This window comes from Camelus bactrianus, chromosome 21, assembly GCF_048773025.1.
Source record: "Camelus bactrianus isolate YW-2024 breed Bactrian camel chromosome 21, ASM4877302v1, whole genome shotgun sequence".
Taxonomy (NCBI): Eukaryota; Metazoa; Chordata; class Mammalia; order Artiodactyla; family Camelidae; genus Camelus; species Camelus bactrianus.
Window position 1 is genome coordinate 22150288 of NC_133559.1, and position 27684 is coordinate 22177971.

At 49.1% G+C, this 27684-nt stretch overlaps 1 protein-coding gene and 1 long non-coding RNA gene across 2 annotated transcripts in view; one reads left to right on the top strand and one right to left on the bottom strand.

Annotated features, from left to right (window-relative positions):
* TNR (tenascin R) overlaps positions 1 to 27684 on the bottom strand; it is an 80939-nt gene that overhangs the window by 41103 nt on the left and 12152 nt on the right. The window contains exons 4-10 of the mRNA XM_010954893.3: positions 26747 to 26862; positions 24304 to 24454; positions 18380 to 18649; positions 12722 to 12907; positions 2803 to 2892; positions 1462 to 1725; positions 580 to 849 (exon numbers count right to left, since the gene is read on the bottom strand). Coding sequence (XP_010953195.2) covers positions 580 to 849; positions 1462 to 1725; positions 2803 to 2892; positions 12722 to 12907; positions 18380 to 18649; positions 24304 to 24454; positions 26747 to 26862 — 1347 coding nt within the window. The remainder of the gene's footprint in view (positions 1 to 579; positions 850 to 1461; positions 1726 to 2802; positions 2893 to 12721; positions 12908 to 18379; positions 18650 to 24303; positions 24455 to 26746; positions 26863 to 27684) is intronic.
* On the top strand, positions 7596 to 20673 carry LOC123616824 (uncharacterized). Its single transcript, XR_012501397.1, has 2 exons — positions 7596 to 7874; positions 13153 to 20673. It is a non-coding gene; the product is annotated as an uncharacterized LOC123616824 (long non-coding RNA).

Sequence of the window (27684 nt, forward strand, 5' to 3'; positions counted from 1 at the left end):
GGAAACCACCCAAACACACATGTCCTCACCCACATGCACATTCATATTGGTGATTGTATTTGAGAAGGATGAGATCAGAGCGATCCAGTTCATTTCAGAGTAACTGTGCTTTCCAGACCACAGGTAGATCAACTCCATTCTCTGAGTACAAGGTCCCTATATGGTTACATGCTAGTCCCATACGAGTCTGAGGAAGCAGCATTTCTGGGTAGCCAAGCCATGGCTCTCCAGAACAGGAATAGATGTCTCCTCACTGTAGAAGGGTTTCCTCTTGGAGACTAGCTTTCTCCAAGGCTTTCCCTCAGTTGGTAGTGGGAGGGCCTCTCAACAAATGCATTCAAGCCCTGGCCTCCTCCAGACATTGAGTCCATCCTACCTTCTAAATGGAAGTTTCCCATCTTATACTTTCTGTGCAGCCCTGGAAGAGGTGGCTGTTTCAGAACAACTCATAGACCCTCTCTAGCCTAATGAAGCTGTCTCCTATTCCTTGGGTGTTTCTCTTTGTAAGTTTCATTGCCTTGTCAAAGGCTACTGTGGGAACCCCCTTCACCAGCTGCTGTCAAAGCCCCCCAGCCTCACCTGTGGTGATGGAGCCCACGATGGGCTCAGAGGTCACTGTGCCATGGACTGCCACCAGGTTCACGATGTACTCGGTGGCTGGCTGCAAGCCCATTAGTACAGCATGCCTCTTGGTGGCATCCAGGGAGACCTCCATCATCTCTTCCTCTTCATCCCGGGGGCTGTAGTTCAGAATGAGTCTGTCTGCTGGAGGGGATGGGTCACTCCAAGTGATGTTCACACTGGAGGAGGTCACGTGGGAAAAGTGCAAATGGGAGATGGGGCGGAAGCCTGCAAAGCAGAGGAGATGGATGGTTCTGACATACATGTGGGGTAGTGGGGCCACTGGGATAGAACAGATGTCTGACTGAAGAGATCTGCTTTCCTTGCTGGTGAGGGCTACACCTTCACTTCACCTGTTGGCCCAGAGCCTCCACATCCTCAGTCTCCTCTCCTGTCCACCCTCCTTTTCCCCAAGCCATTCACTGAAAAATGGATGCCAGTAGCAGGATAAAACCAGCAGTACCTCTGTGAGCTATTCATAATACTTAGCTAGGATTTAAAACCTCAGTCCTAGAAGGAACTTAACATGATCCTGTGGATCCTCTGAATGCCCACTGATTTAGCAAAGGCAGGGAAAGATGGACAGAATCAACTACTATGTCCAGCCTATAGGAAGCCAGACATGAAATTTCAGGCAGGCAGGTAGCCTTGTTCATCACTCCCTGTTACCTCCAACCATTCCCTCTTGAGGTATTTATTAGTTTCTTCTCTGTCTCTTCTTTCTCTACCCACATTCTTCTCTTCTCTAAAGGAAATGGGGCATTGGAAGGATAGGTTGCCCAGATGACTTTCTCCCACTAAGGTCTGTTGATCCCTGAACCCAGCTGAGATTTCTGGTACCTGTGAAGGCATCCACAGTGGACTCCAGGCTTTGCTGCCGACCCCTCTCAGCAGTGATTGAAATGATGTATTCTGCCCCGGGCTCTAGGTCTGTCAGTGTGTACGAGGTCCTGTCCTTGGGCACAGTGACTTCCGAGGCGATCCCAGAAGATGGGGTAAAGGTAATTCGGTAGTGGTCAATGGGGCCACTGGCCTTGGTCCAGATGAGGGAGATGGAGGTCTCCGAGGAGGCTGTGACCATGAGGTCTCGCGGACTGTCTAGTTCTGTGGATCAATGTAAATGGGCGATTTTACATAAGTTCCACAACAGGGCCAGCATGTATTGGAATTGGACCCTCTGTGGGTTTCTAAGCTACCAGAGGGCCTGTGATCATGAGAATTAGCTTGTCATCACTGACACTTATCTCACCTTCCCTTTGAAAGATGACCAGAGCTTGGCTTATAGACAAACAATCTGCAGAAAGCCATCAGTAACTCCAACACCACTGGAATATACTCACCTCTAGGACAAAGCTGGCTGCTGATTTCCAAGCTCTCCATATTCATTTTCTCTCAGCCTTTCTCAGCAAGCCAACCAGGGCGAAACAGGGGCCACCATCCAGTAGGGATATGCCATTCCTGGAAACCGTAGCTACCTCTGTTCCTAATGCCATTTGAGCTGACCTGGCCATGGGTATGCAGGCAACAAGATCTGAGGACTCCTGGAGACCCATGTCCATGTGGTTCTCTAGAGAGGGTGTCTATGCTGGACAGCCTTGGGACAGAATCTGGTTCAAAATCCCCAGCCTGGCCCAGACTGCTTATACATAAGGTACTAAAGTGGCTTTGCAATTTGCTTAGGATTTGGAAGCAAAACTGTTGGATTCAGAGTAGCAAGGATCTCAGTGGAGTTCTCCATGGCCCTAGATTGAATGGGTTGTTTCCAAGTCTAGATCTTCACCCTGTGGCCTTTCTGAGGGCTTCTGTCATATGCAGTGAGGAGTGCCACATTCTGTCTGCTTTGGGGTGGCCTAGAAAGACATATGACTTGCTACAACACCAACCTATTTGGGACTTTCCACCTCTGGTCTGCACAGCTGTGGGCAGCATCAGACCACAGGGGACCATGTGCCGATCTATGGGGAGGAAGGTGGGACCCCATCCTGCGTGTCAGAGTCAGAGGCTAGGCACAGGGGCTCGAAGAGCTGCAGGGAGATGTAGTTTCTATGCTGATAGTTGTCACCCAGGGACCTGTCACTAGGGGACATTGCCTTCTGACCAATCCTTGCCAGGACAAGCCTCTGTGGCCCCTCGGGCTTACAGAGTATCCTGGTCTCCTTCAACACCAGTCCTGCTACTCACCGGTCCTGGCGTTCATGGTGGCCGGCACACTTTGCTGTGAGTTCATGACAGCGGATATTCCAACTCCATACTCAGTGCCAGGCACCAGATCTGTTGATAGATGCAGAAACAAACATTATTCCATGTGTGTCAGGGGCAGGGAAAGCTGAACAGAGGGAAGCAAAGGACCTCAGGCTCCTGTTCAGATCTTACATCTAATCCTTCCTGAATCCCCTCCTAATTTCACTTATGAGGAAATCTCAGTTTCACAACTCAGTAAATCCACACCAAGTCAGCAGGACGAACTGGTCAGTGCAGAGCTTCCTTCTTGCTGCTCGTCTCCTTGGGAGGACAGTGAGGCTGCCCTTGTCAGTGACCCTCAGCAAGTGTGTTCTTCTGTGGAAGGTCTCCCCAAGGAACACACAGCGGAAGAAGTGAGAAAACCCTGCGAGGACTCTTTTATAGGGGCACGAATGTCATTTGGGAGGGCTCCACCCTCATGACCTAATCATCCTCTAAAGGCCCCATCTCCTAATATTGTCACATTGGGAATGAGAATTCTAACATATGAATTTTGGAGGGACACAAACATTTAGTCCATAACACATGCCATTTCCCTGTGTGTCCATGTCTCTTCCTCTTCTTATAAAGACACACTGGTCACATTGCATTGAGCGCCCACCCTAATCCACTGTAACCTCATCTTATCTTGATTTCATCTGTAAAGACTATTTCCAAAGAAGGTCACATTCACAAGTTCCAGGTGGATCTGCATTTTGGGGAGGACACTATTCAAACCAGAGCATTATCTTTTTATAAAAAGAAACGAAGGCAACGTGTAAGTCTGTGACCTGCTGAAGATGACACTCGGGCTTCTGGCCTCAGGGTTCAGGGTTTTTAGGACTGAATGCCAAACTCTCTCTTCATTTTATCCCCTGCCCAGAGCAGCTGTGACTTCCCCAGGACCCCTGGGGGAATGGAAATGATATTGATAGAAGATGCACTGAACAACTTTTCCTTAACGAACGGCTTGGTTTAACAAAGGGGAACGCTGCGTGGTGGCCAGAGGGTTCTGCACCCTCTCCTCATATGGCTTTAGTGCAGCTGGTGCGATGAAGCCCCCGGGACCGAGGCCGGCAGAACCTCCCGGGCCTTCCTGAGCAGGCTCTCCTGAAGGAATGTGTTAGAATCAGCCGTCTTTTTCCCTTCTCAGACCAGCTCCATTCCTTTCCTAAACCGCAGTTCTTTCTGTCTCTAACCATGTCAACACGGGTGGAGGCAAACTTTGGCTTTGAGATCTGCCATGCTTACATTAGTGTTAACATCTTTGAACTTCAGTGTCCATAGAATGAGAAAAATAACCATTATCTGTCTCAGAGGGTCATTGTGAGGATTAAATGACCCAGTGTGTATGAAGTACAGTGCCTGGCCCATCGTGATAGTATCAGGTGGTATTATGACCATTGTAATAGCAGCCAGCGCTGTTACCTTGCTCAGAGAACTATTCCAGGATTTTGAGTCCTTTTTTTGTGAGCCCCAGGCAGGTTGGTTCTCAGCACACGTGGGGTCGGTTTGCTGTGGCTGCGCCTGTTGGCTCTGGTGAAACCAGTGACTCCAGGAGTGCAGGTGTCAGTGAGGAGCTGGCCCCTGGCTGGGCTGAGTACCCGTCACTAGATCGAGCGGATGATGGCAACGTCCCCAGTTCCGTTGGAAGCACACACTTATCTCCGTCAGTATGTACAGAGAGTCCCAGGTACATCCTTGGTTAGAGAAATTAGATTACCTTTGGGACATAAACTATTTTTCTTAGACAACTGATTGAGACCTTCAATTGCCTATAATGAAGTAGAAATTCTCCGACATCGATGAAGGGTGACAGATCGAGGGAGGAAGACAGAAATTATATGTTGCCAAACAGATCTAACATGTAACTCTTTCATCCGAGTTTCTTATTTATGAAGCTTAAATGAAATGTTCAATAATTTACAATGGAATCATCTTCTCCCAGAAAACGGCAGAGCAGAACTTAAAATACTCTCTTCCCAGGCTTTCTGTCTAGGGGATGGGGAAGTGGGACTTGCTTAGAGGTTCCTGCCTGCCGCTTTGCTTTGATTTCCAGCAGCTTTCTTCCTGTGTTACGAGTGAATTGTTGCTCTTTGCCAGCAGGTAAAATACACTTCTGCTGGAAAAGGAAACGATATCCGAGGCAGACCCAGTCCACTTATATATCAGCACTCGGAGGGCTCTGAGGAGTTCCTCACTTTTAAAGACCCCATTGCTCTCTACCAATGCTCCCTTTATCTTTCCATCCAACTCCTGCCAGTGGTAGTATATGAATGGCTCTGTTCCCTTCCTGCACAATAGCTCAGAAAATCTGTCCCATAGGAAACCAGCACTCTGCATCCTTCATAGGACTTCCTTTGTTCAGCTTGGAGGGTGACGCTCTTCCCAACTCTTTCACTGCATACCCATTCTTCTTTGAACTCCCGAAGCACACAGTTGATTCACTCCATGAACGTGATCGAGGGCCTCCTCTGTGCCAGGCACGAGGCTGTGTACCGGGGGTACCAGGGTGAACTGGATGGAATCACCCTTGCCCTTCATGCAATACAAAGAAATCTGTACTGAAGAAGAAAATGAACTACTTACTGAGCACCCATAATATACCACCGAGCTGCAGGCAATAGGTAATCTAGAAGAATACTGAAGAAGAGGGGGGGAAAAGGAGGGATGAAAATCGAAGGAAAATTTTTGAGTGTCTGATGGCCCAAAGTGGTATTCTTAACTGTAGTTTCTTAGAAACTCATATGTGTTATCTCATGTTCCTCTGCAGCTCTGCCAGGAGGGCATTACTCATGAGCAAACAGAGGATCAGAGAAGTCTATTTCTTGACCAAAGTCACAAAGCTAATAGTCAAGAAAACTGGGCTTGGAACCCAAGTCCATTCTTCTTCCTGACACGCCACAGCATGGTCCCTGTCCCTAAGAGTCTTACAGGCTGGTAGAGGGGACTGGAGTAAGCAAATTGGAATCTGAGAGCGGTTTGGCACTACACCATGGTCTGCTAACTAAGAAAACCATTTCAGAGTGGGGATGCGATCAGCATGCCTGGAGTAGCCAGAGGAGGCTTTCTAGAGAAGGGACTTGAACCTTGCAAGCTAGCCAAGATTAGGAAAGGCTGAGGCACAGAGACACGGAATTCTCCAGTGGGCGGGATGGGGCACGGTGAACAGGGAGGGATTAATTAGAGCTGGAGAGCAGGAGGAGCTCGCAAATCCTCACCTGCCTGGCAAGGCCCGTGGGCGCGCGATAAAGGCCGAATGACTCACCTCCCCCGTTTAGACGACCTGTTCTCCCTGCTGCCTGCTGCAGCGGGCAAGCAGTGGGAGAAGGAGGCCCGAGAGACTGAGACTGCTGTGGCCCGCCGGCAAAAACATGCACACGACACCTGGAGTCTGCAGGCTTGGTTGGGTTCAGGAGGACATGCAGAAAAGCGGACCATTTCCATCTCGAAATTTCTGGGCTCATCTCCAGAATTTCTGTGAAGCTCCAGTCTACCAAACTAGAATTAGGGATTTGGTGAGCTCTAGTGCATTTGAAGGACTTCTGCCTTCAAAGGGAGGGGAAAACCGAGGACCCTGTCCCCAAGGAGTTCACAGTTAATCTCTTAGACTTCAGAGCATGACGTTATCATGCTGTCATTGTTACTTCACTTGTCAGGTTCCTCACTAGACTCTTAGGTTTTGGGGGCTAGAGACTTGATTTTTATATTTTAATTCAGTATATAATATAGTGAAAAAAATACATGCTGCATAGAAGCAGCATGGTGGGAGCAATGGTGGTATTGGGGTGTTGGGAGGACTTCTATATGAGAGTATCTGAGCTGGGTTTTGAAGGATCACGGAACATTTGGCTGGGGAAGGGGCATTGCAGGCTGAGGGAATCACATATACAAAGCTCTGGTAAGACAATTCATGAAAACCAGGAACCTAATGCAAGGCCCGTCATAGGGGAATTTCCACCAGGAATTTGGGTACCAGAGGTCTCATAGATGTGGACATATTTGAAGACAGAGGATCTTCTGGGAACCCCTGAAACCACACCAGATAGGCAACAATCTATTTTTTAATATAATGAGGTCTGAGCTCCCAGGCTCCCCATCCTTGTCTTCCTGGGTAACGGTAGATGCTTCTCCAGGGCTCCCTGAGTGAGTCGGGGTGTGGAAGACATCTCCCTGCTTTTTGAGTGCAGGTGATGTTCAAGCATCAAGGGAAGCAGCCGATTCCATGCTGACTTTAAGGAAGGGACTGGCCGTACAAACTTACATTTAAAAAGAAAACCATAATACCAAGGAATGTGGTCAAATGCAGCTTTCTTGCTACCAGTGGGCTTATGAGGAATACGTGTTATCACCCCTTGTCCTACAGGAACGTCCCACCTGTGGGTCTTTGAACAAACATTCCCTGCCGAAGAAGCCATGGCAGGGATGGAAAAATTCCCACCTGTTTCCCTTGTACCAGCCTTTTAATGCAAATAAGAGGACAGATGCCCTTATGTGCCAGCTCTGTGTGGAGGCGGCAGGTGGAAGCCTCTGTCTTGTCTTCTCTTCTGCTCGGGTTCTCTGCAGCCCCTGGAAGGTGGCGCTGTGTTCAGAGGGTGCCTCACCAAAGCGACCACTTGGGGTCACTGTGACTTCACCCAAAGCAGGCGCAGCAGAGTCTGGGCCGGGCCCAGGCCCAGGGCTGGACTCCTCCTCAGAAGAGCCTGCAGGGCGTGGAAGTTCTGGCACTGGGTCTGGGGCTTGTGCCCTGGCACGTCAGGGAGTGCAGACAGGGTGAAGTGAACATCGGGGGCCTCGGCCAGCGCTGCTTTGCCAGCTGGACACCTCTGGGGGGTCTTGGATTTCTTCATGGAAAATCCTCTTGTGGGCAAGCTCCTCGAGGAGCCCACCTCTGACCACTAGACCTTCCTCTGAGCCCCGAGGAGACAGTGCGGGATTTGGTAGAGACCTCGGTTTCCCAGCAACCAGAGGCCTGAAAGGCAGCAGCAACTCGCGGGGCCTGAGCGGGGCATGTTTGCAGACATCAGCCTTGGGTGAGCGTGTGCGCGCGTGTGTGTGTTGTGTCTGGCTGGCTGCAGGTCTTTGTTTTCTTGCCATCCAACGCTGCACCATGAGGTCTGTAGGAACCTTCAAGCTCCTGGGCTTCCTCAGCCCTGTTGATGACTATTCCTGTTAGTGGCTTGCTGCCTGGAGAGCCAGGTAGTGGAGATGCGGAGAGAGGCGGCCATCTGGGAAGCGGCAGCAGCAGCAGGTGTGCAGGTGGGCACCCCACGGAGGGGGCCAGGGGAATGAGGACCCGGCCCCGGAGCTGGCTTAGAGCCCAGTGCTCGCGTGGCCAGGCGGGCCAGCTCCTTTTGGCCTCCTGACCACAGGGGTCCTCAAGTGTGGGCTCCTGTTCCTGAGAGGGGCCAGGCAAGAGACTGCAGATGGCTGAAGACGAGCCCCTTTCCCTGTTTGCAAAACACTGCAGCCACAGAGGCCTTTCTGATGACAGGTGGGTACAGTCACCTCAGACATAGAGGCCAGAGCACCGGTCCCAGGGAGGGTTGCTTTTTTTTTTTCTTAACCAAATTCCAGTCAAAGAATGAAAATCTTCTTCCTTTTCTTATTGCCTCCCTTCCCTTCCTCTCTCTCTCCCTCCACTAAGAATTTTCTGCATGGTTTGTGGCTTTTCATTGCTACTCAGAAAACAGTGGTGGTGCCAGTCCCTGGTGCATGCTGCCAGTTCTAACCCAGGGGGACCTTGGTGAGCCTGGAAAGTATGTAACACTCCGGGCGGGGCCCCTTTGGGAATCCAGGTGTGGTACACTGGCCAAGCAGACTTCATGCAGGCTGAGAGGCTGAACCCAAAAAAAGACTTATCATTAAGGACACAGAAGCCACCAGAACAGAGGAAAAAAAAAATATCATTGTAGACACTGAGTCTGTTGTTCAGAAACAGATTCATACTCTGGAGGGAATTTGCTGGGCTTTGCCTAGGGAGAATAATGGAAAAGAAATGTTTGGTATTCTGTGTTCCAGCCCGGTCTCTGTGTTACAGCCCGGTCTCTGTGTTACAAAGGGTGAGCTATGTGAAGGGGGAGCCTGGGGGTGGGGGGTGCCCTCTGTGTAACTTAGAGACCTGGAGTCAGGAAGGGCTTGCCTTCTGCAGTGTAGGGGTAAGTGGTGGCTGCGGAGACAAGGGCTTCTGTGGGGGGTGTCAGGTACAGATGCCATAGGCTTTTAGGACTTGAAGTTGGCTGTGAGAATAAAGGGGGTTTGAATTTGTACCAGGGGGAGGCCAGGTTGCCTGGGATCCAGGCTGAGCTTTGAGGGAATTAAAAACAATAGAAGGTCAAATGGCTACTGAATGTTTGCTCTGCACCAGTCCCTACCCTCAGTGTTTATAGAGAGAGAGATACATGATTTCATTTAATCCTCACAACAGCCTAGGAGGTAGACATGATGTCCTTCAGACCACGAAACGGAAGCATAGAAATTGAAGACATTTGCCTGAGGATGCACATGGATGAAGTTGGTCTCCAGCCTGAGTGGGCGACTTCAGAGGCCATGCTCTGAGCGAGGGCTTCTCGCCCATTAACATGCACACAAATCTCCAGAGAGGCTTCTAAAATGCCGGCTATGATTCTGTAGGTCTGGGGGTAGGGGAGAGGGGAAGAGCTCTGACAGCTGGGGTGATGCCCTTACCCGTGGTCCCCACGCCCCTCTTTGAGAAGGAGGGTCTCCGCTCTGTGCCACACCTATTCGAGGAGGTCGTCCTAACCCATCTGCTAGCTCTCAGACCTCCTCCTCCCCTCCTTATTCATCAGCATCATCTCCAAGCATTGAGTAGTTTGCTATGTTAGAAGCACTGCCTTAAACTCCTCAAGTACGAGATCTCATTAAAGCCCCATCACAGCACTACGAGGTAAGTGGGATTGTTCCCCTTTTACAGATGATGATACAGAGGCTTAGAAAGGTTGAGTCAATGACCCAAAACCACACTGGAAGTAGCTGAGCCTAGATACAGAGTTCAGAGTCCCAGCTCTTAACATGTTCCACAGAACCAAGCATTCAGGTAATACTGGGGCAAGAGAGAAGAGGACCTCCTACAGGTCCCAGTTATTTCTGACCAGGGGATGGGGATGGTGGCGACGGGCAGAGTTGAAGTTTCGAGTCTTCCATGCTCTTTCTGGCCAGGGAGGAATCGCTTCAGGTGAGGCTGGAGAGCCCTCCCACCGTGACCAGGGTCTTGTTTTACATATGCAAGCAAACAATTTGTTTGGAACCCAAAACCAAAACCAAAACCAAAACAAACACACACACACACACACACAAAAGCCAAAAAACAAAAACAGGTCTTGTAGGCTGAAAAACTCTCCTTTTTAGTACCCATGTTGGGGAGCGAAGGAGGAAACACAACTGTTTAGAGCCAAGATCAAATTTCTCCCTCTCTTTGCTTTGCCTCCTTCTGGGTCCTTCCTTCTCTTTCCCCAGATGCCACATCAAGAGCGCCAGCATCCTTGTAATCTGCATCTCGGCGAGTACCAAGATACCTGATCTCCTTACACGCCTATAATCCCTTTTTAAATCACATAAGGCTATTTGCCTTTATAAATCTTCCCAGCAGTGAGCTCCCTGGGATAATTATGTGTAATATATATTTATAGTTTTATTTCATAAACCCAACTCAAATCAAAAAAAATCAACCTATCTGAGCTTGCTCTTCAGTAATGCTCTTTCCATCCTTGGAAGTCTGCAGCGCTTAAGTTTGACCTCTCCTTCCATGTTATTTCTTTAGTAGGAACAGCCACGAAATGGGGCAGAGTGGGCTTTTGAAGAGGATTCAGAACTGCGTTTGAGTCATGGCCCCCCTTGCTACCTTTGTGAACTTGGGCAAATTTCCAAACTCCCTGAGCCTCAGTTTCCTTATCCATAAAATGGGGTTGCTAACGTCCCTTGCGAGTTGTTGCTGTGAAGATTAAATAAGCTAAAAATATATTAACATGAAGGTGCCTGGAATAACAGAGATGATCAATGAATCTAGAATCTTCTTTATTTTTCCCCCAGGTGATGGGAACTAATAACTCAGATGTGACTGGGTTCTTCCCTGTATCTCTCAGGATTTTGTGGTATTTCCTCCATCTGAACAGTATGCCATCGTCTTTGTAAAACTGCTAATTGCCAAATCAGCCTGAGGCGCTAGGCAGGGATGGGCTGCGCCTAGAACCGGTTCCCTCCTGTATCATTTCAGGTTTTTTTTGTTTAGCTTAATTTTTGTGAATGTCTCTAGCTCTCCGTAAAGACCCTATGCCAGCTGGTCTGTTCCTGCGGTGTTTAATTCACCCCCATTAACCTGCTTGGTCAGCATATCTTTCCATCTCCTTGCTGTGTTTTCAGGAGTGCGTCTGTCTGGAAGAAGCATTTATTATATTTGCTTTAACTGGCCTCATTTGGCAAGGCAGTCTGGGATTTCAGTTCAGGAGAGAAACAGCTTTGATTATACTGCCCTTGTTTACTGTACGCACTCTTTGTGGTGTATCTCTCATCTACTAAGATGACAAATGCTTTTGCAAGAAGCCAAGACACAGGATAAACAAAGTTTCTGAATGCGAGCACACTGGGGCCTCTGGTCCATGGCTGCTTTGCAAGTCTCCATCTGAAAATCACGTCTCCAGTCGTCTAGCTCTCAGTGAAGTCCAGCAGGTAGTCCTTCCCGGATGGGTGTGTCTGGGGCCCCAGGAGGAGTCCTGGTTGGGCCCCACACCCCCACAGGGCCAGGGAATGCTCCCTAGCTAAGCATCCCAGTGACCCGGGGTGTGGTCTTAGTTCATACTGCCGTTATCTCTCCCTCTGACTCCGGCACACTCTCTGGACCACCGTCTGCTTCTGGCCTTGCCCTCCTCCTATCCACTCTCCACGCTGTCGCTGCACCAGTCTAGTCATTACATCAGCTGATTCAAGACCTCTCAACAATGCCCCACTTACACTCTTTCTAGGGTACATAAGGCATGACCAGGACTCACCTTATCAGTGGCCTCTTGAAGCCTATGCCCCAGTCACAGTGAACATTTGCAGTTCCTCACTCTTTCACTCATTCACTCACTCATCACTTATCCAGGACCTAGTAAGAGCTAGATGCTGTGCTGGATGCTGGGGTGTCACAATGAGCAAAACCAAATATGCCCCCCTTTCACAGCACTCTAGGTCTAAGATGGAGACCAACATCCAATAATCACACTGTTAAGTGCACAGCGGCAGCCTGAGGATGCTGTGAGGTGAGCGGTAACCACCAGGATGAGGCTGCCAAGCAGGTGACTTGCCCTCGCCTGGGAACCAGGCGGGGCCCCAGAGAAGTGACACATGGGCGGAGAGGTAGAAGGGAAGCAGACACAGCGAGGTGAAGAGGGTGGTGGGAGAGCCTGGCTGGCAGAGGGAACCGCACGGGCCAAGCCCTGTGGCAGGTGGGAGAAAGTGTTTGAGGAACTAAAAAACGTAGACCTGGAGAAGATGGTAGGGAAACCAAGGCAGGGCGCGTGGGCCAAGCTAAGGGTTTGGAGTTTATCCCAAGAGCAACCGAAGTCCCTGAGATGGACGCACAACGGGATGGAGTAATCAGAAATGTACTTTGAAAGGATCACTGACGGTCTGAAGAGGAGATTAGAGGGGTCAGGAGAGAACATGGGGAGGTTACGGCAGTGCTGAAGGTGAGATGTGATGGCAGCTTGGACCAGGTGATGGCAGTGCAGTGGAGGACAGTAGACATATGTGGCAAGCACCCAAGGGATTAAATCAGTGGGATTCCTGCGATGGCTGGATGTGGGGTGGGAGGATTGGGGAGAGAGTCGTGAGGGGATGGACTCAGGAGCCCCTGTGCCCCCAGGAGCCAGGGCTTACTCACTTGTGAGTGTGGTCCTGGTAGTTGGACCGATGCTCTTGGGGACCAGCAGCTCATGGTACTGCTCACCCGCCAGGGTGCTGTACACAACCTTGTACTCCTGAACCTCCGCTTCACTGTTGTCCCACTCCAGGTCAAGGCTGCTTGCTGTGCGGGAGCCAACCCGCAGGTTCTTGGGGGCGTCAATCTCTAAAAAAGCCAGACATCACCAACATCACACAGGATGTGCATTTGTCCTGCATCTTGAACTGTAACAGGCTTCGGGATGAGACCCCACATCTCCTGACCCTCTGCCTCACGTTTAAGTGAACCCCAGTACTGCCCGTCAGCTTTTGGTCTGCCCGGTTGGCCAAGACGGATTCTGTGGGCAGGTTGGAGAGTTTTACCTGGGAGCTAGATATCCCATGCTTTACACTTTCCTTGTTTCCATTTAGGAGTTCTAGTGGAGTTCTAGAAACTGAAGAGTCGACCAGGTAGCAGCAAAAGCTTGAGACTAAGCAAGGGAAGCCCTGGATGGAGAAAATCGGAGATGGCATCCAAGTGATCAAGATGGATCAGAGTCGTGTCAGTTTTGATCACCAAGCAAAAGAAGAGGATTGACTGCAAGATTCTGGAGTGTAAGATGTCTCCCCCAGATTTACTTGCATAGACACTGCTGAAAGGTTTGTATAAAGAGAGGGGACATGATGTAGTAGAAATCAGTCATCTTCGGATCCAGTCTGTTTGATTCCCCACCACTGACTCTTATTGTAACAGAACCCTAGGCAAATCTTCATCTCACTGGGCCTTGATGGCCACATCTGTAAAATGGGCTAATGATACTGCCATTTTAGGGAGTTGTACAGATCAGGCAATGCATGTCGAAGTGCATGGCATGGTGCCTGGTACAAAATTAGGTGCCTAAGCCCTGGGCTGGCTTCCTGATGCCTCCAAAGCTCTTCTTGAGTTCCAACAATATGGCACCCCCAGTGCTTGCTCTCTGGGGTTCCAAGGATTCCACAGCACTGAAAAGACCCCTGGCATTGGGATCTCTCCTGCAGTTGTGTGTGTGTGGTTTGGGGGGGTGCTCTCTCTCCCAGGACTGGTCATCTCAGGCTTACTTAGGCAGAAACACCATAAACCACTTGTAGGGGAAGAAGGTGCCATCTTGACAAACTTCTACTTTAAAAGTTCTAAATAGGTCTTGACTTTGAGACTTGAATTTAACTTTGGAGTGGACCAGCCATTTGGTCTGGGAAACCCTCGAGTGGACTGGTTTAATTTGCAAACGCCAGGCAAGTCTCCACCGCTGTTTCTTTGGGAAGCGGGAATGCTGTGAATCAATCTGCTGCAGCTGCTGCGGAGTGATAAGTGTTCTGTTTAGTGATGTAAATTGGGTGAATCTCTTAGCAGATTTATGCCTCTGCAGCTTATTTTTCTGAGAAATGTCTCCTTCCTCAGTGTGGGTTTAGCATGCTGGAAACCATGCATTCTCCACGTGCTGTGCGTGTGATTTCTCGAGCAGGCGGCTGGAGAGAGGAGCTTGCGTAGAGGGGCTCGAGGGAGAAATGCTCAGAACTGTAGGCCCCTAAATCTCACCGAGGGGGAAAGGCTGGGCGAGGCCTGGACTGGGCGGGAGTTGTGGGTGTGGCCTGAATGGAACTGGAGCAAAAAGAAGTTCGTTTGGGGCTCAGGTTGAGTCTTGGACTCCTCACACCTAAAAGTCACAGCCCCCGGAAACGTCAGCCTGTGGTTTTGTTTTCTGCTTTTTTGGCCTCAGGGTCTGCGCCCTGTCGGTAGGGGGCAGCGTTTTCTCTGAAGGGACTAGACGCTTCCAATGTCAATGATCCCAAAAGAGATCAATCCTGGGAATGAGGGCTTGGGAAGGGGGCGTGGGTCTTCGGACTGGGGTGGCGTGAAATGGTTTGCTCCCCCTGGGTCTTAAAGCCTGACCTCTGGGAGGGGCAGCTGAAAGGCACCCTGGCAAGTGGGAGCTGGGCGTGTCCCTGCAACACACCAGCAAGCCAGGCGCAAGGCAAAGACAGATGTCCAGCGGGGAGCCCTGTGGAGGGGCTGGGGCTGTGGGCTCTCGTCTCTCAAACAGAAATTAGATCAAGCAGTCTCCCCGCTGAATTCTTTCTGCTGCTTCCTATTACAAACTCCTAACCGCGGCCCACGGGGCTCTGCATGATCTGGCCGTGCTTGCTTCTCAGGAGGCACCCTGGAACATTCCGTCCCCACTCCCTGTGCTCCAGCCGCACTGCCTCTTTTCTATTCTTAAATCGCACCGAGTTTACTCCCACCTCAGGGCTTTTGCACTGGTGCTGTTTTAGCCTGGACGCTCTTCCCCACACCCTCACATGGCTGAGGTCACTTACGTCTTGCTTAAAACTTCACCTCCTCCGAGAGGCCTGTCTGACTCCCTCTGTAGTGTCCATCCCACTTCTCAGCACAGCCCTGGTGACTGAAATGGCGCCCCATGTTTTGGATGTACGGCTGTAACTCACGTGAACCGGGATCCTGTCTGTCTTACTTATTCTGCAGCCTCGCTGCCTAGGGCGGTGCTTGGCACCTACTCGGTGTTCGTGAAGCACATGCGAAGTGACTGAGTGAACACTGTCAGTTCTCTGTCTCATCTGCTCCCTCAAAGCCTTTGGAAGAGTCTTGTTGACTGTTCCAGCTGGGGGGTGCAGCAGTGCAGGGGAGAGGGCAGCTGGGACTGAGGACAGCTGGTCTTGGCTGGGTGACAAGGGCCATCCAGGTTGAACCTGGGAAAGCTTTTCTCGGGGAATCCTAGAGTCCAGTCCCTGCTGAGCTGGCTGGAGCTCTGTTGTGACTTGAGCCTTTGTGTGAGTTTCCTGTGGCCAAGTGCCACAGGCTGGGAGGCTTAAACGACAGACACGTGCTATCTCTCGAACTCGGAGTTAAGATTAAGGTGTTGGCTCCCTTCTGAGGGCCACAAGGGAGAATCTGTTCCAGGCTTCTCTTCAATGGTTTGCAGAAGAATCTACCGGAGGAGCCTCAGTAACTCCCCGACGAGGGCAACCGCAACCAGAGCTCTGGAGGGCGGGGAGGCTGGGGGGGCTGGCTATGGGTTGCCCTGGGCTGGCTTCTCTCTAACCACTGGCCCTGGTGGGCTTCCATCAGTACTCTCCTTTTTCCGAGCGGCTCTAAGACCCAGGCAAATATCCCCCTCACCACGCGGGAAGCAAATCTCTGTTTTAATTGCCTGTGCGATTAGCGCGCTCCTAGAGTTGAAGCCATCACCTGGAAAAGCACTTTGGCTAATTTGAATTTAAGCGGAGTTCTGAAATGACTGACGGCCCGACTGCGGGGGGCCGGACACCCTCTCATCACTCAACCAGCACCAGCCAACCCCAGGGCCTTGAGAACTGATCTGCAAAGCTGTCCAAAGCTCCCCAGCCCCCTCACCCCCTCAGAGCAGAGGGGGACAGGTTGGAGGCACAGGCTGCGGCTGCCCCGGGAGGCAGCCACCTAACAGCTGCCAATCCGCCTGCCAGGCAACCGGAAACAGAGAGTCACGCGATGCGCAGAAACTCAGGGGGAGCTTCTGGGAGGCAGAGTGTAATTGTCTTGATTGGAATTTTCCTGGGCCACCAGCCAATCCTGCTTCAATTCTCGTCGACCTACACATCAAGAATTCGCTTTTCATCCTGTCGCTCAAGAGAGCCCTCTCCTCCTTTCCTGCCTCTTCAAACTCCTTATCTGAGCAAAGCACAAAGAAACCACTTTTTAAACAAAAACTCTCTAGAAATTAAAAAAAGAAATATGCAGGACTCGAGGCCCTCAGGAGAGCTCATGGCCTGGCAGTGCGAGGGCTGGGGGAGGAAGGGCTGGCGGAGGAAGGGCTGGCGGAGGAAGGGCTGACCTTGAATTCACCAGGAAGGGTCAGCCCTGAGAGCAGTTTTGGTTCAGTGAGGGAAGAGGGGAAGAGAAGTGGGCAGAATGCAGCTCCTTTCTTTTAAAGGTGCATGCTCAGTCACTGAGGATCCCAAGACGTGTTCAGTACAGAAAGTGTGACCAGCGACCCCTCTGAGTGGGGTGAAGTCAAGTGACCCCCTGAGTGGGGTGGAGTCAAGCACAGGGCTGGAGGGAAAACCTGAGAGGGTCTCCTTCAGAATCAAACTGCCTCCTCTGTTTCGTCAGTGTCCGCACTTCCTTCTAACAGGGACTTCTCCCCCTCCTGATGTTTCCTTCTGTGTGGAGGGAAACCCATTCTGAGATTCCCGGCCTCTCTCTTTCTTATGCTGGGGAAAATGGACTTAATTCAGTGGTGAGTTTTGTAGCAGGATCTGGGCACGGCCCCTCTGCTCCCCTCTCTCACAGGAGCCCTCTGCCCCTAGGGACAGCCTCTGCCTGTTCCTCCGTGCTATGCTGTAAGTCCTAACCCGAGGAGCCCCACAACTTCTCCCATGTGGAGGTCTTGCCCAGGTCCACAGGGCCATCAGTTGGCATCTGACTCAAAAAGCTACGTGCTCCAGGCTAGGAGCTGTGTTGGCCTGCATCTGTCTTACTTTTTGCCTTATTTATCAGCTGATTTTAAACACAGGTGGAGGATAATTGTGCTATTTACCAGACCTCCCTGCAGCCCCTTGGCTGGCTTACCCCATCTCTTAACCGGCGCTTAGGCCACAGCTCAATGTAGGATGCTTGAATGAGTGATTCTCCTTTATCCCATCAGAAGATGCCAGTTCTTAGGTCTTGCAGATGCCTGCAGTTTCCTTTCTTCCCTGTGACAACTTGTTGGCAGTGACATTCCTTGATTTATGACCTCCCCAGTGCAGAGAGGCTGAGACTGGGAATCTGGCTTAGACAGAGACTCACGATCTGATCTCAACCCCCTTTGACCCAATGAGAGCGTGGGGGTGCCTGTCTTTGGATGGTGCCTGTCCTCCGTGTCTGCTAGCTGGCTGGCCTGATAGGCTCTGAGAGGGTCAGGGAGCAGGTCACGGTGAGGTCTGGCCTTTCTAAACTATCAGTGAAGCTCTTTAAGAATCCTGACAGCCTTGGGAAGGTGGGTGGGTGGCCATCCCAGCAGGGCAGGTGGCAGTGACATGGGCTTTGTTCAGCCTGCAATCTGTGGGAGCCAGACCCCACATTAGCTTCTTGCCGGTGCTTACAAAGGGCAGGATGAGTCACAGACTCTCAAGCGGAAGGCCTGCTTCTGGGTTTTGCACAACTCCAAGGGGCGCCACCATGCCAGTGTTGTCACTGTGCATTTATGGAATCATTACAGTGATTTCCAGCAAATACCAATAAGGTGTCTCCAGGAAGGGGCGCTGAACTGTCTCAAAATTGCCATTCGGGCTAGCCACGTGGATGTTTAAGTGACTTCAAGACAAACATTTCATTTGATAAAGGAGAAGCCTCACACTCATGGGGAAGAGACATAGCTCCCGGGTCTGGCTGGGAGCAGAGGGAAGACAGGACCCAAGCTCTCGTATCCACTGTGCACCGCACTCGCTCCTCTGCGCCCGGATGTGACCTCACCGGGAGGTCCCCAAGCCTCTTGCTTCCCTCCTGCAGTGTCTGTGGCACAGGGATGCCCAAGCACACGTCACCTGTCTCCCTGGTACACCCTCTTGCCGTGGGGGATACCACAGCTGGCCCGGCACCCTCCCCCTCCCCCTCCTCAGGCTCCCTTCCCCACCGCAGCCTCACCTGTTGTGAACTGGGTGGTGCTGGACTCGCTCTCGTTGGCTCCGCGGACGGCGCTGACCCACACCTGGTACAGGGAGCCGGGCCGCAGGGCCTGCACCGAGTACTGGCTCAGAGGAGGCTGCAGCCGGAAGGCGGTCTTCCCACCTTCCCCGCCCACCAAGCCGTACTTCAGGAGAATGAAATCAACTTTGGCTCGAGGTGGCGTCCACTCCACAAAGGCCACTGTGTCGGAGACATCTCGAACCAGGATCTGTGTAGGCCCATCAATGACTGAATGAGAAGAATCCAATAGGAAAAAAAAAAAACAAGTCTGAGAAATGAGCACTTGACATCAGCCCTCTTCTTTCCTCCTGACATTGGCCTCGTTGGTCGGGGAGAGGACACTTATTATTATCCCATTTTACAGATGGAGAAAATGAGACACAGTGAGATAAAATCTCTTTCCTGAGGACACATGGTTGGTCAGTGGGGGAATGGACACTAGAATGCGGGTCGCCTGAATCTTGCTCTCACGGGGCTGTGGTTTTTCAGGGCTGACACTTCCCAGTTTGGGCAGGGGAAGGGCACTTACTGGCTTGAGTGGGCCAGCACTGCTTCTGTCTGGAGTTTATGGGACAGAGGACAGAGAACTGTGCTCCTGGCGTGTGCCTGGCTGCCCAGGGCTCACCTTCTTTGAGCCCTGAGGAAAAGAGCTACAGATTATCAGCTCTGTCTAAACATCCAAGACTTCCAACTTGTTTGCCAAGGAGGACATCGTGAGTATCCAAAAAACGTCCCCGCTCAACCGTACCAGCAAGTCAGTCAGTCAACTGCTAAGACAGATCAAAAACCTAACAGACGTTTGTCCTTGTGGATATGAAACATGCCTTCTGGGGAAACTTGTTCTTCTGAAAAAAAGGATCTCAGTTTTGAAACAGCCTCTTGTGGGCTATTTTTTCCCCCCACTGGTTCTTGCATATTCCTGAGCCAGAAAGGGCACTGCAGTCACACGCGGTCCCTCAAAGTTGTTCAGCGTATGTCCCTCATGAGTCCTGGCCCCTGGCACTGAGCAGCTGAGGGGAACACCACTGCGGGATGACGTTACCTAGAAAAGCTGGCTGGTTTCCTAGGAAACCTACCACCCATGGCTCCAGTACCCACGTGGGGTCCTGTTCATATAGAATTAGATGGTGGTAGGGGTAGGGGGAAGGTGAGAGACTGTGGGAGGGAAATAGAAAAAGAAAGGGCTTAGTGAGGGGAATAGAAAACGGTGTTCTCAGCTCCTTATGGTATGTCTACATGGCCAACATGGCCGCCTTTGAACTTCTCGCCACCTTCCAAAAATTGACCGAAATTTCATGTTTGCATTTATTATGTGATTATATCCCTCTAGCGGGGCTGATTAATATTAATATTCTTCGAGGATCTGGAACTGGAACTAGAGACTCTGGCTGTCTGGTTAGCTGGTTTGGGACCATGAATAGCTGTGGTTGGTGTGACCATTCTCTACCATATTAACACATAAATAGAAAAGGTCTGAGCTGGAGGCAAGAGGGACTGAAGGGAAGGGGAGAGGGTGATTTATAATAAAGACATATTTGGTCTTCCTCCCCTTCTTAGCACAGTCCTCCTACAACCCTAGGAATTTTCTAAGTGAAGAGAGTGATAAAGATGTCTTTTATTATGTTAATGAGGCAAAGGAGGAAGCCAGTTGCCAAGGGACCCAACCCTGTGATTATAGGGCGGGAACTTTCAGTCCCACCCCTGACATCTGGTCTGTCCATCAATTGTGCATATGTAATGAAGCCTCCATAAAAAACCCCAAAAAAACTGGGTTTGGAGAGCTCCCAGATTGGGGAACTGGAATGCTTCTGTGAATGAAAAATACTGCAAACTATATCAGTAAACAAAGAATGCTGAAACCATCAGGTCATCAGTGGCTGCTGCCACCCCCCAGTGAAGACCAGCCTGCAGCCCGGCCTCTGCAGCCACTCACACTAGTGCACCCTGAGGGGACTCAGTATGAGAAAGGACAGGATACTGGCCCTAGAGAGCTAGGTGCTTGTCAAAGGAATGAATTCAATAAGCCCAAATGTTTGCTTCCTCCCATGCATAGAAAAGCACTAAATCCTTGAGATGCCTGGTTTTCTTTAGATAACGAGTAATCTTTTATTGTTCCAACTACCTGGTCTTTGTTATAAAGTGCCTATATATCATAGCTCCTCCCCTACCTCTTTGGAGCAGTCCCTCAGAGTGATCTGAGAGACTGTCATCCCAGCTCAAGTCCTCCTGCCAAATAAAAACATAATTCTCAACTTTTAGGCTGCGGATTTATTTCAGTCGATACTTCCATGTGCCACCGTGCCAGGCTCCAGACTCCACAGGGGTGGGAGCTCCTTTGTTTGGGACCTCATCTGGCTCATCATTCATATCCTTTAATATCCTTTGTTAATAAACCAGTAATCCAGTGAGTAAATGGGTTTCCAGAATTCTGTGAGCTACTCTAGCAAGTTAATCAAACCCTAGGAAGGAGTTGAAGGGACCTCCAATGTCTAGCCGGTTGGACAGATGCACAGGTGACCACCTGGACTTGGGACTGGCATATGAAGTGAAGGGTAATGGGACTGAGCCCTCAACCTGTGGAATCTGATGGTATCTCTGGATAAACAGTGTCAGAATTGAATTGGACAGTAAGACTCGCAGCTGGTGTTGCAGAGAATTGCTTGGTGTGGGGAATCCATCCCCTGAACACACACATACTGGAATTGGGTGCAGAATTTTAGGAGCAAATTTACAGAGATAAGCAGAAATGAGTGACCATGTGGAGCTTCTAGGAAGATACAGAGACTAACTCAATTATTGACTTTCCATTTTCTGGTTCAAGTCTTTTGTGAGACTCAGATGAATTTCTGGCCCTGGGGTTCCATGAGACACTCTCCGTGTCCTTCCAGCCAATGCTCTTTTTTATGCCTCAACTAGTTTAAGAAAGTTTTTCTTCCTTGTTATCAGAAAGTTTTGTTTTTTTTTTAAACCAATGTGCACTGGACCACCTCTTCATCTGTCCATAATGGAGTATCTCCCTCAGTACTGTCTCAGGCTGAGATTAAGCTGCTTAATCTCAGGCTTGAGATTAAGTCGGGCCTTTCTGGGGAACCCCTCCCTCTTTCGGGTCTAGCTTAGGAGTTTTGGTCTGGCACCAGCCAAAATGAAAGTCACCAGACCATTTTGATTTTGGTGCCACCTGGTTTGGAGTTAAAATGAAGTTCTGTTTTTCGTATTTGGGGTAATGCGATTTAACAGAACACATCCCAGATGTGTTCTGTTCATCCTGCTGTATTTAGTGGCTTTAGATAACTTGGGCCTTTTAAATTTCATTTATTTTAATAATGAACTGAGGGAAAGGTCTCCTAGCTGCTGTATAAGCACAATGCCTGAAACATAGTAGATGCTAAGTAAATGGATGTGGAGTAAATGAAATAGATGGATGAGTCTCTCTATCCATGAGAAAGAAAGGGAGGCATTTCAGTGAACTGGAGCTTCTTGAGGGGAAAAAAAAAAAAGATGCCACAGAGACTCAAATGACCATGGAAGGCTTTAGTCCTTCGGCTCTTTAACCCCTCCACACCCTAATCATAATGATTGCTCCTGTTAGAATGTGACTGTGTAGCATCTAGGGCTCTGACTGCAGGAGGTCCTGTCATTTGAATTCCCAGAATGGCCTGCCCGGAAAGAACCAGTCTGTGTGCCTGATGAGGACTCAGAGCTTCGCAGGAGGGAGGAGGTCAGACCTTAGCAGAAGGAAATAATTAAACAATCGTTTCCTAAAAGCAGCAGGCAGGGATGGGAGCCAGCCATCTTTTCTGCAGCCACCCTTGGATTTGGCCCTTCAGTTGGCCATTGGGTAGTCATGCCCAATTCCAGTCAAGGACGTATCCGCTTACTTTGAACCTCGGCCCTAATTTTTAAACAAACACAGATCCTGCTCAAAAAGTCAAATGGAATAAATATTTTTCTTTCCATTTCTTCATGATTCTGTACAAAATCCCAAACGATGAACTAGGACTTTTTTCTTAATTGAAAAAAAAAATTCTGCCTGGCTTTACCACAAATGACTAGATCTGGAACTTTTCATTTTAATTTTAAGGAAGTTCCAAACCGAAAAATACTGCCAATTTTGTAAAAATGCGGTTTGAGGAGAAGACTAAAGCAGAGTTGGACAGTCTTCTCCAAGTGCTCTCAGGACGTTGGAAGCAGAGCGCCGTCCCCCTGGAGTTTCTCTGCCCTCTTACGAACCATCTCCTTCCAGCCTTGTGCTTTTTTCTACCAGTACTTTCTATATATCGAGTCACAGAAATGATTTGGGGACCCCGAAGCATTCTGTACCAGACAAGGAGAATCTTCACATGTTACCAAATCAACTCTTCAGCGTCCAGCATAACCTTGGGAAGCAGAGCTGTGGAAAAACTCCGGCCCCAGGTGTCTGGAGAGATTCTGACTTCTAGGCTTTATGGTTATAGGGTTTCTTCTAAAACATACTTGGATGAGTACAGTGGTTTTAAAGCCCTTTTTTGGGGGGAGGTGGGCTTTTTATAGTAACTATAGATTTTAAAAATACTCTTTTTTAAAAATAAAGAACAAAACCTTAAATGATGGTACAAAATATAAAACAGAAGTTGAGCTGCCTCGGTTGGAGGGTATGAAGGCCATGGGAATGGGAATAATTAAAGGCCCAGATTTCTACTTCATTCTTGCCTTGAGGCACTGCCCTGGCACCCTCGTGCTCTAACGGGACATCATGTAATACCACTGTAGCTTTAGACCAATGTTTTCTAGACTGAGCATAACCGTCAGCGCCAGTGCTGTTTAGTTTGGATCCAATTAGCAAAGAATGAATCACGAATCATCCATAAACATGCGCTCATTATATAGTGCTGTTGGCTCCCTTTTCTGGCCAAATTGGCCTTTGTTCTAGACTCATGGCTGGTGTTCTTAGGTGTCAGTTTCTGTTTATGAAAAATAAAGATGTCCCGATATTCGCCTACCTCAGTTTCTGTTATGAGCAGGGAAAATCGCTTAACCTTCGAGTCTGAACTCTCCCATCAATAAAATGAGAACTAAAAATGCTACCAGAAGCTATTTATAATGTTTGAGAAATTCTTGGTGAGGGCACACTCACACACGCATCATACGTAGTTGTTAATTTACAGCATTGAGGTTGAACATCCTTTGTTAGCTAAGGAGACAGTGAAGCCAAATGGGGTAGAGTTAATGAATCAAACCTGGGGATATAATGATCTTGCATGAGATGAACTGTAGGGATGAAATAATAATCAACTTAAGTTGTCACCTTGAACAGTGACCCAACCCACACTTCCTGGTTTTGAATGACTGGCTTCCTCCTGCTGTCACTTCTCACGGTGTTTTCTGAGTGCATGTGCAAACACAAGGCATTGAGCACTCACTGTCATCGGCACAGTGCTAATCACTCTGTGTGCTTTATCTGATTTAAGCCTCATGTTGTCTCAATGAAGGCCGTATTATTGTTCAACATTGTCAAATGAATCGAGGTTTGGGAAGGGTTAGATGACTTTCTGCAGATCTCACGATAAGTAAGAGTGAGTTAGCTGCTGCTGGTTCCAAAGCTCAAGCTTTGTCAGGGGCTGACAAAGAGGCCTCTTAATGAGCAAGAGCAGAAGAAACACACTGGCTATCTTAAAGAATTTTCCCCGTAGAATCCTCTCCCAGATGTCTGTGCTTGCAAGGATAAGGAAGACATTCAACGAAGCCTCTGGTAGAGTAGCTCCATCTCCAGGTACCAAAAGTAATTTCAGCTGTGGGGGGTCAGCCTAGCATCCCTTGGCCTCTCTACTTCTTGGGTGAGTCTGCGGTTTATTTCCTGAGTGACCCAATGTGTCGCTGTAGGGAGAAGGGTTGGAGGCACTCACCAGTGGAGACGCTGGCCGAGGTAGGGCGGCTCCGGGCTTGCTCCTTCAGAGCCACCACATTGACAATATATTCCTCCCCAGGCTTCAGTCCCGTCTGGTTGAAGGATGTAACGTCACTGGGGAGCTGGGCAATCACCCCTCCTTCATTGTTCTGGAGGGTAGGAGAAAGGGCGAAGCAGAGAAAGCAAAAGAGAAAATCAGGGGAGGGAAAGGTGTGGGACGCTGATTGTGAACTGCGAATTAAAGATGGGGACAGCTTCTCTTCCCTCCATGCTGACTGCTGAGTTTCTGGGACCAGGCAAGACTCCCAGCAGGCTCAAAAATGCCACCAGTCTATGAGGATTTGGCAAACGGAAAACCAATTATCAAGAACATTTCTTTGGCCTCTCCTGAGTCTACTGTTTGCCAATAAAAATTAGTCATGAGGTGATGTAGATTAGCTCTTGCCAAAGATGAAATGTTTGATGGTTATGGTTAACATCCATCAGATTTTTTTTTTTTTTTTGGCATTTATTGTGATGAGCCTGCCTTTGGCTATTTAGAAGATTACAGTTGTGTGTGTAAACATCTTTATGTACATCACAACAAATTCCACACTAAGATATTCCCTGGTTTTCAATGAGCCAGAGCTATTATTTTGCTGTGTCTGGAGTTTCTCATGGTGTTACACTGGCTGCAGATCTGTCATTGTCTCATTTCCCCTTCGCCCAACTGAGTTAGGAATCAGTGACACAAACAAGTACAAAGTACAAAGAAGAGAAATTTCAGAGAAGGATGGAACAAAGAACAATCCAAAGGAGAGAAGAAAGAGAAATAGGTGGAGGAGGAGATGGAAAAGATCAACTTGATGATATTGGGTCCAGGATTTATTATCTGTCCACCCACGTGTCTGTCTGTCTTCCTCTTGTTATAACTTTTCTGTGTGTGTCTCTGGAAATAGAGGTGACAAGAGAACTCTCTCTGTGGCACTACCATTCTGCCCTATTCTTTGGTCTCTGTTCATGTCACCTGGAGTGCCCTATCTGTAATTTATAGCCATAGTCTTATAAATCAATGTGAAAAATGCCTCCCACTGGCCTCCACCCCCAGATCACACAATTACTCTGTGTAGCCATATATTTGACCTTGGCCCTGGCTAGCTCCACGCTTAGAGTTTTACATATTGGATGCAAAGCAGGCAGACCTGGCATTGTTTTCTTCCCCTCTGCCTGAGCAGCAGAGTGACATGATTCTCTCTGCCCTGTTATAAATCCAATTGCCCACCATACTTTACTGGCCATTTTAATGCAGATAAATCATATATGAAACTCTGTGTATAGAATGTCTGCTTAGATGTATTCGGCTTGCCAAGAAATGACTGTATCCACACAAGAGAAAGGGGTGGCCCATTCATTCCAGTGGACAGAGCCCTGGCTTAGGAAGTAGAGACCCCGTTCTTGTTTTGAGCCTGCCACCAACTAGCTGTCTGATATCATTTCTGTTCACTGAGTCTTTGTCTCTATAAACAAACTACACGTAGAATGAAGGGTCGTCCCTGTGAGTGTGAAGGTCTCAAGTAGCTCAGACCGTCCATGCCTCTAAGAATTTTGAAGTAAGAGAATGGTGAGATCACAGTCTTGTTAGCCAGAAGGGTGTCATCTGTCATTAAGTCTGATGAATGACTGAAAAAACACTCTTTGATATTGAAGGATGGAGACAGAGGGAAGGAGTATGATTAAACATTACACCCTCATGAGTGGTATCTTAGGGGGAACATCAGTGGCGTTAATAAATCTGAGAAGACGAGAGCTCGTCAACCACCTCTGCCAACTTAAAAAAGTTAGTTCTAGGATTCATAAAATTAAATGCTACTTTGATGAATGGAAAGGAATCTGAGGATACTTTTTAACTCAAAGACTAATAAGATAATTTGTTTTAGGAAAAATTTTCTCAATTAATAGGCTGTGAAAGGTGTTTCTGTGTTAGTCTCTGACCTCTGGAGACTGGGGTCCTGCAAGCTGAGGTTTGGTGCCTCTGTCTACACAGAATGAAGCTGCGGGGTGATGACGAGGCTGATTCAGTTTGGGTTTTCTTACGTCCTAAAGAGAAGCCCCAACGTTTTGAAGGTCTAAGTTTTCTGACTCACTAAATTCACAGCTTGCCAAACCCTAGAGCTTTCTGAGCAGAGAGTTGGGGCTGGAGGCTGCTTGAGCCTCCTCTTGTCATCCAAGGCCAGGGCCCTAGGCTGGAGGCATTTTTGTGAGTCAGTCCTTACCATGCCTTTGTGAAAGAAATGTTCTGTAGCCCAGACACCCGCAAAATGCCACTTTGTGTCCTTAATGACACAGAGAGACTGGGTAGTGCCTTTTTTGCTGCCCCAATTCCAAGGTGAAGGTATAAACACTCGAAATAAGGCTGTAGCAGCCCGACAAGTGGGCGTTACCTTTGGAATGAAGGGCATTACCTTTGGAATGAAGCTGATCTCCCACCCATCGAAGGAGAAGGAGAAGGGCTCCCACTGCACCTCCACCGTGGTCTCTGTGATCGTCTTGAATCGTAGCCCTTGAGGCGTGGAGAGATCTGGAACACAGCAATGTGGGAACCCGTGTCACGGCGACCCCCAGCGGGGGCAGGGAGCATTACCTGGGGCTTCGTCTGGGTGTGGCTGTGGCGGCATGTGCTGGGTCACTCCCGTCTTATTACACACGCAGTGGCTTTTCCGTGAGGGATCGGCACATGCCCTTGTGGGCCTGGTGCTCAGTGTGGGTGAATATATGAGTAAACTTAACAACCATAACCTAATAGATACTTTTAAAAATGCTTTCTGTTTCATAATATATTAATATTAAAATACATAATATATTAATATTAAAATACAGAATTCACACTTGCCTTTCTTAAGGTGGTGAATCTTGGCATTTACATAATGTCTTTTTCAGAGGAATTGAACACTGTCTTCAGAGGCTTTAGGGGTTCCCGGGAGGCAATATAGCGGCTGACATCACTGTCCCCCTCTCACAACCAGGAAAAGGGAGGCTCGGAGAGTTAGCGAAAGATGTGGGTCAAGCCAAATTCAGAATAAAGGCTGGAATGCTTTTCTGGATCACCTGATGTGCATTAAGAGTATTTTGTTTGGCTCAAATCACCATGTCGAGGATGGTCTGAAATTCCCATCTCATGCACATGAGCAGAGCAAGGGCATACACAAGGGACAACAGCAGATGCGGTGATTCTTGCTGTCACTCCACCAGCTCCTATTCTCCAGTAATTCCTTCGTTATCCCCCTTCTCTCCCTCACTCACCTTTGCCTCCCTTATCTCGTTTTCAGTTCCTCTTCTCATCTCCCTCTTTTTCTATCCCCCACGTCCCCCCCCCCCCAGACACACACACACATGCACACAT